Source organism: Dermochelys coriacea, chromosome 21, assembly GCF_009764565.3.
Source record: "Dermochelys coriacea isolate rDerCor1 chromosome 21, rDerCor1.pri.v4, whole genome shotgun sequence".
Classification (NCBI taxonomy): Eukaryota; Metazoa; Chordata; order Testudines; family Dermochelyidae; genus Dermochelys; species Dermochelys coriacea.
In genome coordinates, this window is record NC_050088.1 from 10,489,092 (window position 1) to 10,502,541 (window position 13,450).

General features: G+C 42.8%; 1 protein-coding gene across 2 annotated transcripts in view; it reads right to left on the reverse strand.

Moving 5' to 3' along the window:
* NUDT3 (nudix hydrolase 3) overlaps positions 1 to 8,237 on the reverse strand; it is a 31,125-nt gene extending 22,888 nt beyond the window's left edge. Inside the window, exons 1-2 of one of the 2 annotated variants that reach the window (XM_038380351.2) lie at positions 1,761 to 1,799; positions 232 to 423 (exon numbers count right to left, since the gene is read on the reverse strand). Coding sequence is in view for 1 of the 2 variants with exons in the window: in XM_038380349.2 (XP_038236277.1) it covers positions 7,742 to 7,840 (99 nt within the window). In the remaining variant the exon portion in view is untranslated. Of the gene's footprint in view, positions 1 to 231; positions 424 to 1,760; positions 1,800 to 7,741 lie in introns of those variants that run through there. The other variant, XM_038380349.2, reaches the window with a different exon arrangement.
* Positions 8,238 to 13,450: the final 5,213 nt, after the last annotated feature.

The window sequence follows — 13,450 nt, forward strand, 5'->3', positions numbered from 1 at the left end:
CAACTTTATGAAGGATAACTGGGAATTATCAGCTTGGAGATTTAGTTAAAGCTATGCGAGTAGATAGTAACCAAAAGATATTTTAGTGATGCACTTTCCAGACATTCAGGAAAAGCCAGTCCTTGCCCTGTGGCGCTCACAGTCTGAGGACAGACAGGCAAGTAGACATACTTGATAAGACATGACAGAGGGAGGGCAGACAAGATATTAAGCAGCAGGATTTATCATTACCAAACTCATGAACTGCACTCAAAAGCTAATTCAGTTCCACTCCACATTGGCTACCTCCACTATTTCTACTAGAACTTGCCACAAAATGTAAAGTCTTGAGATCAGTTCGGTGTTTCTCAATGACCGGTCCATGGACCAGCACCAGTCCCTGAGATTACCCTGACACAGTTTAGGAAGGCAGTAAGCCAGTCTCTGGGATCAAAAAGGTTGAGAAACAATGAGTTATATAAATAGCTGTTACCATCTGAACCCCCAACCATTTCAAATCATTTCACATTTTATCACTATTTATCAGTACATAGATTTCAAGGAACAGCTATGCTTCCTGTAGTCTCAGGATGGATCTATTTAAAATCAAAGTGATTTAAATCGCCAAGTTTAATCTGGTTTTGCATTTGTACTTTTTAGTTTCCTAAAGAAAGTTAGTTCTCATTGGTTGATAACCATTAAAACATGTTAATCTGTAACTAAATATTGCCTTTACACTAAGAGCTAGTCTACATTACTCGCTGGATCGACTGGCAGCGATCGATCCCGCAGGAATCGATTTGTCGTATCTGGTCTAGCTGCAATAAATTGACCGAGCGCTCTCCTGTCGACTCCGACTCCGGTACTCCAGGGCGAGAGGGGAAGGTGGAATTGACAGGAGAGCGTCAGCCGTCGACTTACCGCAGTGAAGACACCACAGTAGGTAGATCTAAGTACATCAACTTCAGCTACGTTATTCACGTAGCTGAAGTTGTGTAACTTAGATCGACACCACCCCCATAGTGTAGACCAGGCCTAAATCTGCTGTTGATTTTTGGTAACACATTTAAGCATTAAATAATTTAATTTACATTCATTGTCTTAATTTTTACATATTGTATTGTGCTAGAAATGGTGAATGATGCATTTCTTGTTTACTAGATGATAAATTTTTTACTTGTGATTTGTATCAAGCTCTAGTTAGATAGAAATTCAAATTCAATTAAAAATACACAAAAACTACATTTCAAAATATTTTAAAATTAGTTAAATAAAGCTACCTTACATGTGCTGGATAAATAAGAAGAAAGTTTTAAATGGAGAACATGTTTTGATAAACTAACTGTTGAATGAAGAAAATAAAGTATCATCTATAGTCAGTGAATTGAACTCTTTCTGGTCATGAAGTCCTTCTAGATCTCATCCTCTCAAACCTAGTTTTATGTATAGACTGGAAGAGGAAACAAGCTCTTCTGTTTTTTCAATGCCCACTGGTTTCTTAACTCTTTACTAACTTTTTTTTTTCCAAACAGAAATTGTGAAGTCTATACTGCACAGAGATATGCGCCTATATGTGCAAGAAGAAACATGAGCCAACTCATTAGGAATCAGAAAATAAACCAAGCACCAGTCATTTCTTTTGTAACTGTGCCTACATAGGAGTCTCTTATCCCACAGAATTCTGCAACTTCACATAATATTCTCAAAACAGATTCAGAATGCATTATTCTCTGCAACTCAAAGACAATTAAAAAGGGCCAAACTATATTATAAATACGTACAGAATTTTAAGAGTTTACAGGACACCTACTAGCCTGAGGATTAAACCTGCCAACCAGGGTGAGAAAGACCTGCAATTTAAAGAAATACAAGTTTTGTCCATTTACTATATACTGTATTTAGTTGTAACATTACAATTTTCTATTCAATAAAGTTTAAAATGTTGTTGTTGTTTTTCTTGGGGTTTTCATACCGTTCTTTCCCTTCCTGGCTTCACTTCCACTTTCTTCCCTATATTCAATTATGGTTCATCCCTCCCTACATTGCTTTCAGTGTCTATTTCATCTTTACTTCCTCTCCATACATTCTGGACCCTATGTTTTCCGTCTTCCACAAGTTCTCTGTCAATCTCTTACTTTACACATATCCCACCAATTTTACCCCTCCTCTTTTTCTCCCACACAATCATATTCGCACCCCACCAGCATTTCCGCAGATTCAAAGAGACAACGTTGCATCACTTCACACACAGTTCAATTTAGGAAGGTAATCTTACAACCACATAGTCTAGAAACCACTTCTTTTTTTAGATGAAAGCTTATATTTTCTTGGAAACTTACTACATGCCATGGGGAAGTGGATTTTAAGCTTAGATATAGTGCAGATGCAATACTGTATTAGCAAAACATGGTAGTTTTTTTTTTTTTTTTTTTTTTGCTTTCACAGAAACCTTTTATGTAGTTGAAGGAAATATAAACAATAGTCAAGTTAAGCCTTTAGAGCAATGATTCTCAGACTGTGGAAAGCTGGCTGATCACATGATGCTGGCTTTCCTTATTTCCAGCTATTGAATAACATTAAAGATAGCTGAACATCTATTAAATACTTTCTAATATTATCCTTCCATGTAAGCAATTGCTGTAAGGATACCACAGGGATGTTATGTGATCATCAGTAAGCAGGGAGATGTTCATATGTACCTCTTAAAACACATCTCACCTTGTTAAGTTTGAGAACCTCTGTGTTAGAGTGCTTACCTGGTATTCTCTTTAGGAATGCTCTCTAAAGACTGGATATACTTTCATAGTTTTCCTCCTCATTCAATAGTAAACCGGAGAGCAGTAATACCCTGCTTTTTGCAAAACAAACATTTCCTCCAAAATTCCCTCAATAATGAGCAACCTGTCTTCTGTTAGATGTCAAGCTGTAGCCACTCTAAGCCAAGGCCTTAAAAAACCCATTAGAACTGAACATTTCTAACTGGTATTTTTATTAAAATATAGCACAAAATTCCAGTAAGTGGTTTTTCATTCTACCGAAGTGAATTTGTGAAATTTTCTGGACCTCTGCCTCAAATACTTATTGAAAAAAAAGTCTATACAAAAAAATGTTCTGTTTTTTTTTTTAAATACAACCAGTAGCAAAATTTGTAAAACCTATAAGATATCACGGGTGCCAAAATACAGTATTTCAAAGTTCTAGATTGGGTTATAAACTAAATTCAGGATTATATTGCTTCCTTTAAACAGTTATTTAAATTTCTAAACTAGTCTCTTCTCTCACACAGGCAGCAATCACAAGAATTTACTCCCCCTAGTTTTTTCATCCTTTTCAGACTACTTTTATGCTAACTATTGCTAGAAGGCTCTCTGAAAGCTGTTCAAAAATCTCTTTGAAATAGCCATGTTGCTTTGGGGGGGGGGGGAGAGGGAGGGGGCATGCCAGACTTTCCTTTAAGGGGATCTATTGTTTCACAAAGAATACCAATACAATAAAAGGTTTTCAGTGCTCTGAGCCAATTTAAGAAGTTTATTCTTTATTTCTACTTCAGGTTTTCTTTTTAAATTAATTATTCCTTCACTAATTCTAGAGTAATTTTTGTAGCAGAAATGTGTTTTTATCTAAAATTTGGGTATGGAAAACAGAATATGTGGAGGAAGAATGTATTCAATTTCTAACACAATCTCATTTAAGTTGTCTGTCCCAACACTAACTTTTCAGTAATAGATCTTTTCAAAAGAAGATAACTAGTCTGTATACAATTTATTTAAAAATGGTTTGTTTCTAGAGAGGCCACTTAAAGTAGTACATTAGGGATGTGAGATTCTGTTTCATCTATCCATTAGACTAGGAGTTCTCACCCTTTACGAAAATACCTTACAGCGGTGTTTTTCCACCCTCATGCCCTCCCCGCAACATACACACTTGGAGCCCCTCACCACCCCTTACAATAGTGAGAAGGATACCGTCTGGTATGTGGGATTACAAAGCCACTCAAATTTGGCCCATCTGTCCCTCCATCATGACAGGCAGGCACAGGTGCGCACAGAGATATCCTCAAAGCAGAGGTATGGTGAGGTTGCAAGGTAGGACAGAACAGGTGTGGGGGGAGCAGGACCTAAACTCTTGTTTTGTAACTGACTAGATGTCAAGTTGGCAGCAAACCGGTGGCAGCTCATTCAACAAGGGCTGGATACCCAACCTCACTTCTCCAATCCCCAGGGTGGGGTGGGAAGGGCCTGTCCCCTGGGCCCTAGAACTGGTCCCAGCTCAGAGACCCCTATAGGCTCTATGGAGGGTTGGCACTGCCAGGGCTCCTCTGGCCCGTTTGCCAGCCCCCAATCATACAGCAAGGCAGCCAAGGAAAGCAAAGTCCTCAAGGTTGTGCAGGATCTATTGCTGCACCACCTGCCAGAAGTGTAACTGCACCTGGGTAAAGTGTGAGGCCAGCAGGACCAAGTGCAAGCAGCAGCAATTGGCATGGAGCTGGTGCAGTGAGACCACCAAGGAGCCCTGCTGTGACCCACATTGGTTCTCAGCGCTGTTGTCCTCCTCATACATTTCCATAACTCCCTCCCACCCCCCTAGTCTTGACAGGGGGCCAATCAGGTCAAATTTGAGTGGTATTACAACCTCACTTGCCAGGTTGCAATACCATTTGCTCAAATTTGCCCTGGCTGCCCCACTGTTGGTGATGGGGTGGGAGGGCTGGGCGAAATGTCAATGAATGGCATTACTGAAACCTTGTTGTGCCCCTCCACCCCAAGTTGAGAACATCCTTGCTAACTGATTTTACTGTTGTGATCTCACACTCTTCCTGTATATTAATAGTGGTTGGAATTAAATCCATAAGAGGACGGACATTGAGAATACAAATTCTCATTTCTCCAGAGCCCCACACACTTCATTCTGTAACACAACTATGACAAGAAACAATCAGGCATGGTTCAGTGGCCAGTCCTGAACTCTTAATTTTTTTTGTTTTTGAAAGCCGAAGTCAGAACTTTGCTAGACCTTATCTGTACAGTGAAGTTGCACCAGTTCAACTTAAATGGGGTTTTCAACCTCTTACTTTGGCGTAAGAGTAGCTTCTTTCAGTTTAACCTAAGTTGATTCCTCATCAACTTAAACTACACTGAAAGAAGCCTGGTTTTAAACCAAAACAGTAAGAATGTCCACACAACCATTAGCATCAATTTACTAAACCAGTTTTTAAAATAAATAATCAAACCTTAAATCAAGTCAGTTCAACTTTCTCAAGTTGTCAAACCCTTAAAGTACAGTGGTACTTGTGTAATCAAGATCAAAACAGCTGTGAACAGATCAGTAATAGGAAAGAAGTTCCATCTCTGGTAGTATTCCAAATTCAACTGTAGTATGTTCAAACTGACAACCTGTCACTAGATGATCTCCTGAGGTCCCTTCCAACCCTGATATTCTATGATTCTATGAAAATCTGATATTTGTCAATGGCAAGCATATGATCTATGTTTGCATGTTTAGTCATACTACAATACCGACATTACAATGAAAATGTATCTAAACACACCTGTCTAGAAATGCTTATGAAAAAGTTACCACATACTGTATGCCTAATCAATTGTGTAAAACTGCTCCAGAAGTGTTATTTTCTTAATTAGACCCAGCATCATTGCGCCACAAAGCAAGCTCTGAAACCACAAGGCTATATTTTTCCTTATACTTATTTTAAAATTGCAAAATAGTTTCACAGAAATTAGTAAGACAGACCATTTTTTTTTTTTGTCTAGACAAGTTTTTACATGCAAGTTTTAAATTACTGGTTCTCAAACTTTTGTACTAGTGACCCCCTTCACATAGCAAGCCTCTGAGTGCAACCCCCGTTATAAATTAAAAACACTTTTTTAAAATAAATTTAACACCATTATAAATGCTGGAGGCAAAGCGGGGTTTGGAATGGAGGCTGACAGCTTATGACCCCCCCCCACGTAACAACCTCGCAACCCCCTGAGGGGTCCCGACCCCCAGTTTGAGAACCCGTTTTAAATCCTTCAGACCATTTATAACGGAAATGCTGACACTCTTCACAATGACAGTACAACTATAATAAAGGCTTCTTCGCCACATTAAATAATAACCAAATGGCATGCTAATTAACTTTCCAGTGAACTGTCTGCGTTCCCTTCAGATTTCCTCTAGCTACAACTATGATAATCAGGAGAACAAAGACTTTGGTACAGCCACCAAGGAACCAGTAAAACAGATCAAGTCAATATGATTCCAGTACACTCACATAGGAGTATCTCTTGGTTTGTTTTAAATATTGTACCCCAAATAAGAAGTTTTTGGGTTTTTTTAAGTGTTGAAAATCACATTTCTGTGCAAATTTGCTCCCTTTAGCCTTACAGACACAAGCGTCCTCTACAATATAATTGTTCTCAGGCAAACCAGTTTACCTTTAATTCCCACTTCCTCCCAAGCCTCTCTAGACAGTGGTTTCTGGCAATGCACCAGTCCCTTTTATCCCAGTTTCTTTTTATAAATGCAGGGTTATGTTTCCTTTCCCATCTCATGTGATGTGCTGGACTGAAGCTCTGCCACTGTGGTTAGTGCAGCCCACTGCCAAATCCTATCCCATACCATGCCAAGCCAAGCCAAGCCAAACCATAAGAGATCATTTCACCCTTTACTGTTTTAAACCTTTCATTCTGCATCTTTCTTTGATTTGCAGAGAAATCATGTTCACACCATCATTCAAAATTTTATCTTGCATTTTCTTAAATACGCTTTGCAAAATTTTTCTGTTACATTCAATTCATCAAATGCAACAAACACTTTCAGAAGTCTAGATTTTGCGCAAGGAGAAAAAAGAAAAGTATGCTCTGTGTTGGCTTTATCTTTTCAGTTGTCCTTACTCTCAGAATCCTCCATCTCTCTGTTCTCAACCAAAATCTATTGTACCTTCCCACACCTCCAGTTTGCAAGATTGCAGAAGAGAGAGCTAGCTATTTGACTGGCAAAATTAAAACCCTGTACGCTTCTCAAGCTATACGGATAAAAGTGTTTACTCTTTATAGCCAACCCTGTCAAGGACCTAATATCTTGGCTCCTCACTCTCCGGGAACCCGCAATTCTTACCTTCCAAAAGAAGCACTACTCCCCCCCCCCCACCAAAACGTCTCACTCACAATTCCTTTCAGAGTAGCAGCCGTGTTAGTCTATATTCACAAAAAGAAAAGGAGGACTTGTGGCACCTTACAGACTAACAAATTTATTAGAGCATAAGCTTTCGTGAGCTATGCATCCGATGAAGTGAGCTGTAGCTCACGAAAGCTTATGCTCTAATAAATTTGTTAGTCTCTAAGGTGCCACAAGTCCTCCTTTTCTTTTCACAATTCCTTGTATCCTACCCACTGGAGCTTCTGACACTTTTTAAGGTGTCTCAGCCTCTGCTCCTGTGGAACCCACTCTGTTTGCACAGACTTAACATTCAGCCATCCCCGATCCCGCTGGTAACAGCACCCCACGGCCTCTTCGTCCCACAACCCAGACAGCCCCTCCCCTGCGGCTCCCTCATTCCCCGACCAGGCCTGCTCCCAAGCGCACACCTCGCCCCGATGCACTACAGGACCACCTCCTTCTCCCAGGCCTCCCCCATTGCCGCCCCCCACCCACTCTTAACCCAGGCCAGCCCCTCCCCCATTCCACTTTCTCCCCATCCCCCCGCCTACTTCCGACCGCCCCCCATCTGGCCCCTCTCACCCCCCCCCCCAACACCGCTCACCTCCTCCTCGCTCTCGTTGCGGAAGCACAGGCAGGCCGCCCGCTTCTTGTACCCGTCCCCGTCGTAGGTGCGAGTCTGGTTGGACTTGAGCTTCATCATCCTCCGTTCTGGGGAAGGGGGGGGACCAGCGCGGGGGGCTGAGAGGAGGGAGGGGCGGGGCTCTAAAGGGGGGCAGGCCCAGGCGGGGGAGGAGGCCACCGAGGATGGGGCGCTGCGGGGGGGGGGGAGGAGAGGGAGCAAGGCCTGGGCTCCACGAGGCCCAGTGGGGAATAAGAGGGGGGCGGCGGCCCTGAGGGGGGAGGGGAGGGGGACCCGCCGGTCTCCAGCCGCGGGGACTGAAGGGACCCGCCGCCCAGGAGAGTCTCTCACAGGCCGGGAGCCTCCGCTACACGCTGCCGCCTTTCGCCCGCCTCAGCCCCCGCGCCAGCCCCGCCGCCGCCGCCGCCAGCTCCCCGGCCGCTGCCAACGACGCCATCTTGGGGCACGCTACGCCACCGGCGTACAGGCAGCGGGCGGGGGCGGCGGCGGCAACGGCCGCTGCGCAGCCGGCGTGAAGCCTCGCCCCCGCTTCCGGGCCCAGCACGAGCTCTGCGCTAGGGCACGCGGGGGTAGCTGCACGCCCGGAAGAGGGCTGGCCTTACGCAGTTTGCGGCCACGCGGGGGGTCGGCCGTGCGCCGCTTACGCCCGCTGTGCAGGTAGGAAGGGCAAGCAAACGCTGGCCGCTTGGCGGAACGTTTTGCCCAGGGCTGGCTTTACGCAAAACACCTGGTTTACCCAGAAAGAATCCCTGTCTTGGAGAGAGCGCTACGCTCGTAGCGTAGCGCTGCGATAGTTCCATTGTAGCAGCCCTGAGCGCTTGGGATGGGAGGGACAAAGGTGGCTTCAGCCAGCTGGGGGGGGGGGGGGGGGAGGAACACCTGGGGGGCGTAACACCCTCCTCCTGGCTGCTAGGTAGAGGCAGTGCTAGTCCATTGGGGGCCCGAACGAGGATTATCCCCCCCAACAGCAAATAGGGGGGCCCCTGCCCACTTGCTTAATCTGCTTATGCCCAGCCCTGACTCTGCTACTAGGTGGCTGCTGTTTGCTTGGGAAATTAAGAGAAGGGAGGCAGCTAGTGGCTAGGCCCCTGGGCCTGGTTTGTTGGGGTGTATGAATAAAAAGGGGGGGGGGAGGAAGAAGAACGGGCCCTGGCTCCTAGGCCAAGAAAGGCGTCCACGCCCAGTAACTCAAGAGGCAGCTGGGTTCCTGGTAGGTGCATTGCTGCTTTCCACCTAGGAGCTCTAAAGACCAGACCTTAATGAATTACAGGTGGAGCATAGGCGAGCCACTATACAGTGGGGTTGGTTGCATCTGTAGTTATTTATAGCACACTAATCACCACTGAAACACGTGCCTCCTACCTGCAGCTCCCAGAAAGGCTTCCCTGGCAACATCTGCATTAGGTGCCCTGTGAAACTGCAACTTACGGGGGGTGGTTAAGTCCTAAGTACTAGGATTAATTTATGGTAGGAAAATGCCCCCATCTTAAAGACCAAATCCCAATTTTGGGACTGCCCCACCAGCTGCCCTTCTTTAGGACAAAACATCTCACAAAGCCCAGCATGAAGCACATGACAGCTGGGCAGGGACAAAAGTAGTCTTAGTGAAGGAGAGCTAGTAACAGAACAAAGTTCCCGATCTTAGGAGAATCCAGAGACCAACCACCTTGGAAAGCTGAAAAAACTTCCCTCTGAAAAAAACAAACAAACCCCAAACCTTTCCAGCATGAGAATGACTCAGAAGACTAGGTGGGTGAGATAATATCTTGGGACCCACAGCCTACAACTACACTGCATAGCTCAGAGCATGGACACACCCATTTAGCAAATTAACCCCTACTTACAAAACAAATATGGGAGGGGGAAGAGAAAAGGAGGAATTAAATCTGAAAAGTTCCCAAGACTCCATGAAGTCCACTAAGGATTTTGATATTGATTTGACATAGAAAACAGCTGGCTACTATGTGAATGGGTGGCAGCATGAATCCCAAAAATAGATCATGGACAGGAGGTGCAGCTAAATGTATGCTGAATGTGGTTTGAGTACAAGGACAAAACATTTCAGTAACATTGGTTAAAAGACAGGCAATTTTTCTGCTGTAGAGAACATCTCTCTCACTACTTCAGTAATAACTGAACTACACTTGAGTGGAAGTAAAGGGGTTTAAGCTAGCAGGGCCCCTGCTTTAAGCAAGTGGGTCCTGCTAGCAAGATACTTTCAGCAAAAAGTCCTTCTCTCTGGTCTGGCTGATGCTTTTGCTCAACGCCTATTGCAAAGCAGGAGTTTGACATCTTTCAGGGCAGATTACAAGGCTCATCTGTTTATTGAGAGTGGAGGAGGAGGGGTGGGGAAAAACAGCACTAGTATAGCTAGTTTTTAAGAATTATTAGCATTACTAAAATATTTTGGTATGTATTTTTGTAATTTGTTTTTCCATCGGCAAAGCCTAGGCTAGGTTTAACAGAAAGAGTGCTTTATTTCTGAACAGGTTGTTTTCTATCTAATTCATTTGTATGTCCTTTGTCTATAAAGCTAAATTGGTGCAGTTCACTGTTTGCATGGTGTTATGATTTCTCACAATTCTGTCAATTGCTTTATAAACATGAAACACTCAGTTAAAAATACAAAAGGTGTTAATTTTCATAAGCAGTTAACACCTTATTGCATTTTTACTGGAATAGGGCCTAGGGCTGCTACAACAGTTCATAAAAGATTTATATAAATCAGGACCCCATTGTGGTAGGTGCTAACTATAAAGAGTTCTTGTCCCACAATATTTACAATCTTAGAAAAAGATAAACATTTACACTTTTCTGAGGGTGGGATCCCCTCATTTGAAAGCTTCCCTAGCTAACTTTATCAGCATGAGTTGATAGTGTACAGGAAGCTAGCACAGACAGCAGAAGATAGGGTTGATGTGTTCTCATGAGCTGTTTTACTTAGACAACAGAATGCTGGAGCACAAGTTAGAATTTCCTATTGTCTTTAAGTCCTTGTGTATTGCATTTCTGTAGTCTAGACAGAAAGTGACAAAGGTGTGTATGAGTAGGGGCAGGTCATGGTCTGTTAGGATAGGATGAAGGCTCCCAGCCACCAGGAGAGGATAGAACAGGGGTAGGCAACCTATGGCACGTGAGCTGATATTCAGTAGCGCTCACCATATAACTGCAACAATAGTTTAGTTATTATAGACTTATAGAAAGACCTAAAAATGTTAAAAAAAATATTACTGGCACATGAAACCTTACATTAGAGTGAATAAATGAAGACGAGGCACACCACTTCTGAAAGGTTGCTGACCCATGATGGAAAGTGTTACTTGTGCCCCTTGAGAGTTTAGGGTCCCTGAGAAACCTAGAAGCCTTCTACTAACCTCCAATTGACCGATTGTAGGTATTTGCCTGTAACTGCAACAGCAGGTTTGTCATAGTACAGAAAAATTACACAGTACAGGAAAGCTCCAGGTGGATTGGTGGCTCAGGGCTGGAGAGAGGTCCCCAAGGAGAGATTTTGGAGGGGTGGAGGGGTTGAACAAACCACCTGCACAGCAGCAGCTCCTATACCCCTACTCCCTCAAGTTTAACTATGCCCCTCCTCCATCATGACAACTTGTACTAAGTTTTGTGACGTGTTGAGTTGTTTTAAAATGTCATGATAAATCAATGTCCCCATTAGAGCTGGAGGAGGCTGAAGTATTACAGCCCCCTTGCAGAGAGCTTTCCTATGCCCACCCCACCCTACTCTTACTCAGATGCAGCTCGAGCCAGCTCCATCAATAAACCTCTCATCCAAACACTAGATGGAAATCTCAATTATTAGTCTGCTGAGCTCCTCCAAAGTCCCAAGGTGGAATTTTTATGACTATCACTATCAGGAGAAAGACTGATAGGAAGATTAGTGACACAGCACCAGGAAGTTCATTTTAACTGTCAGAGTGTTGACTCACTTTTCTAGTGCTTGTACTTCAAGGTCAGCCATCACTAGATCATTCTGCTTGTTATCAGTATTGTTTTAGTATTTTTAGTATTCGTATTTAGTGGTTTTGTTTTAGTGAGATATTCACAAGCATTGGGATTTTGTACATGGGGAAATCTCAAAGTGACACTGCTGAGGGCTTAGATTAGAACAGTAGTTCTCAAACTGGGTCACGACCCTGTTATATCAGGGGTGCTAGGACCAGCGTTAAGACTTGCTGTGGTATGGTGCTATGCCCTCAGCCTCACTTAAGGTCACGTAGCAATTTTTTTTTTTTTTTTTTGTCAGCAGGGGGTTACAGTGCAATGAAGGTTGAGAACCACTGGATTAGGAGAATCCCTTGAAATAGGTTCAAGTGCAATTAAGTCTGTCACATGCAGCTAATGAAACAAGACCAAAGCTAGCTCTGAAAAGACAAAATGGTGCATCTCTGATTAGCTGCAGCCCAGACTAATGCTCAGGTTACCATTTGTGAAGTTACATTCCGGACATCAGCATCTCACAAGTAGTGGTACATTTAAATGAATCAGAGAACACATTATGTGAATAGGCCAGAAAAAATTTATCAGAGTCAGTTAAATAAGCATATGCATATAGCTAGCTAGTCTACAGTTACAGAGACTGGAGGTATCACAAAATAAGATGGGCATAACAGAGTTGATAAGATTCAGCAGCTGTTGACAGACTACCCCTTTGGACGGTACATGGCATGATTTTAATATACACTAAAACAGGCAGACAATAACTATGCCCGTTACTGACTTAGAAGAGAAAACAAGCAGGACAATCATGTTAAACTATAGTAGTTACATAGCATCAGTAATCAATCCAGAAATATTAACCCATTGTTATTTATTATGTAACACCACGATTGGCTAGAAACAAGGAAAGATCAAATGCAACTATAATGACTGGAAATGTTTATCTAGGCGATAAAGTGTATCATTGGATCCAGGGGTTAGGGAATCTGTACTTTAGCCGTAATTTAATAGAAGTAACTTGGCTACATTGTGGTCTACAGACTTCAGTTAATGCAGCTGAAACTCTTGATTTAAAAAAAAAAAAAAATTGATATGGCTGCATTTGAATCAACTTTCCACAGGTAAAAATGACCACCTGCTATGACACTGATATACTCTGTAGTTTTAGAAAATTCACTTTGCTCTATCTCATTTCACCCCCATCTCTAAAAATACCTTCTTCACTGTGGTGTTTGTGGTGATTAATTTCTTAGCATCTAACTTCTGCAGTATTAAATTATAATACATTGTCAAAGCCATTCAGGTTAGTATTCTATTACAGGTTTCAGAGTAGCAGCCGTGTTAGTCTGTATTCACAAAAAGGAAAAGGAGTACTTGTGGCACCTTAGAGACTAACAAATTTATTTGAGCATAAGCTTTCATGAGCTACAGCTCACTTCATCGGATGCATTTGGTGGAAAAAAAACACATTACAGTATGTGACTATAACATAAATTTGCATTAGGATGACATCTACTGATGTTACCGAGTATTGCATGCAGGCCTAGCTCCAACTATCCAACAATCAATTTATCCAAATCATCAGACTCAATCTAGAAAGTAGTAGATGCAAGTCTTTTCAAGGAAACTCTTGAAATGTTCTTGAGCTAAGACAGGTAAACTCTGCTAAAATACAGGAACTTGGGTTTCTGCCCCACTCCCCATTGTTCAATT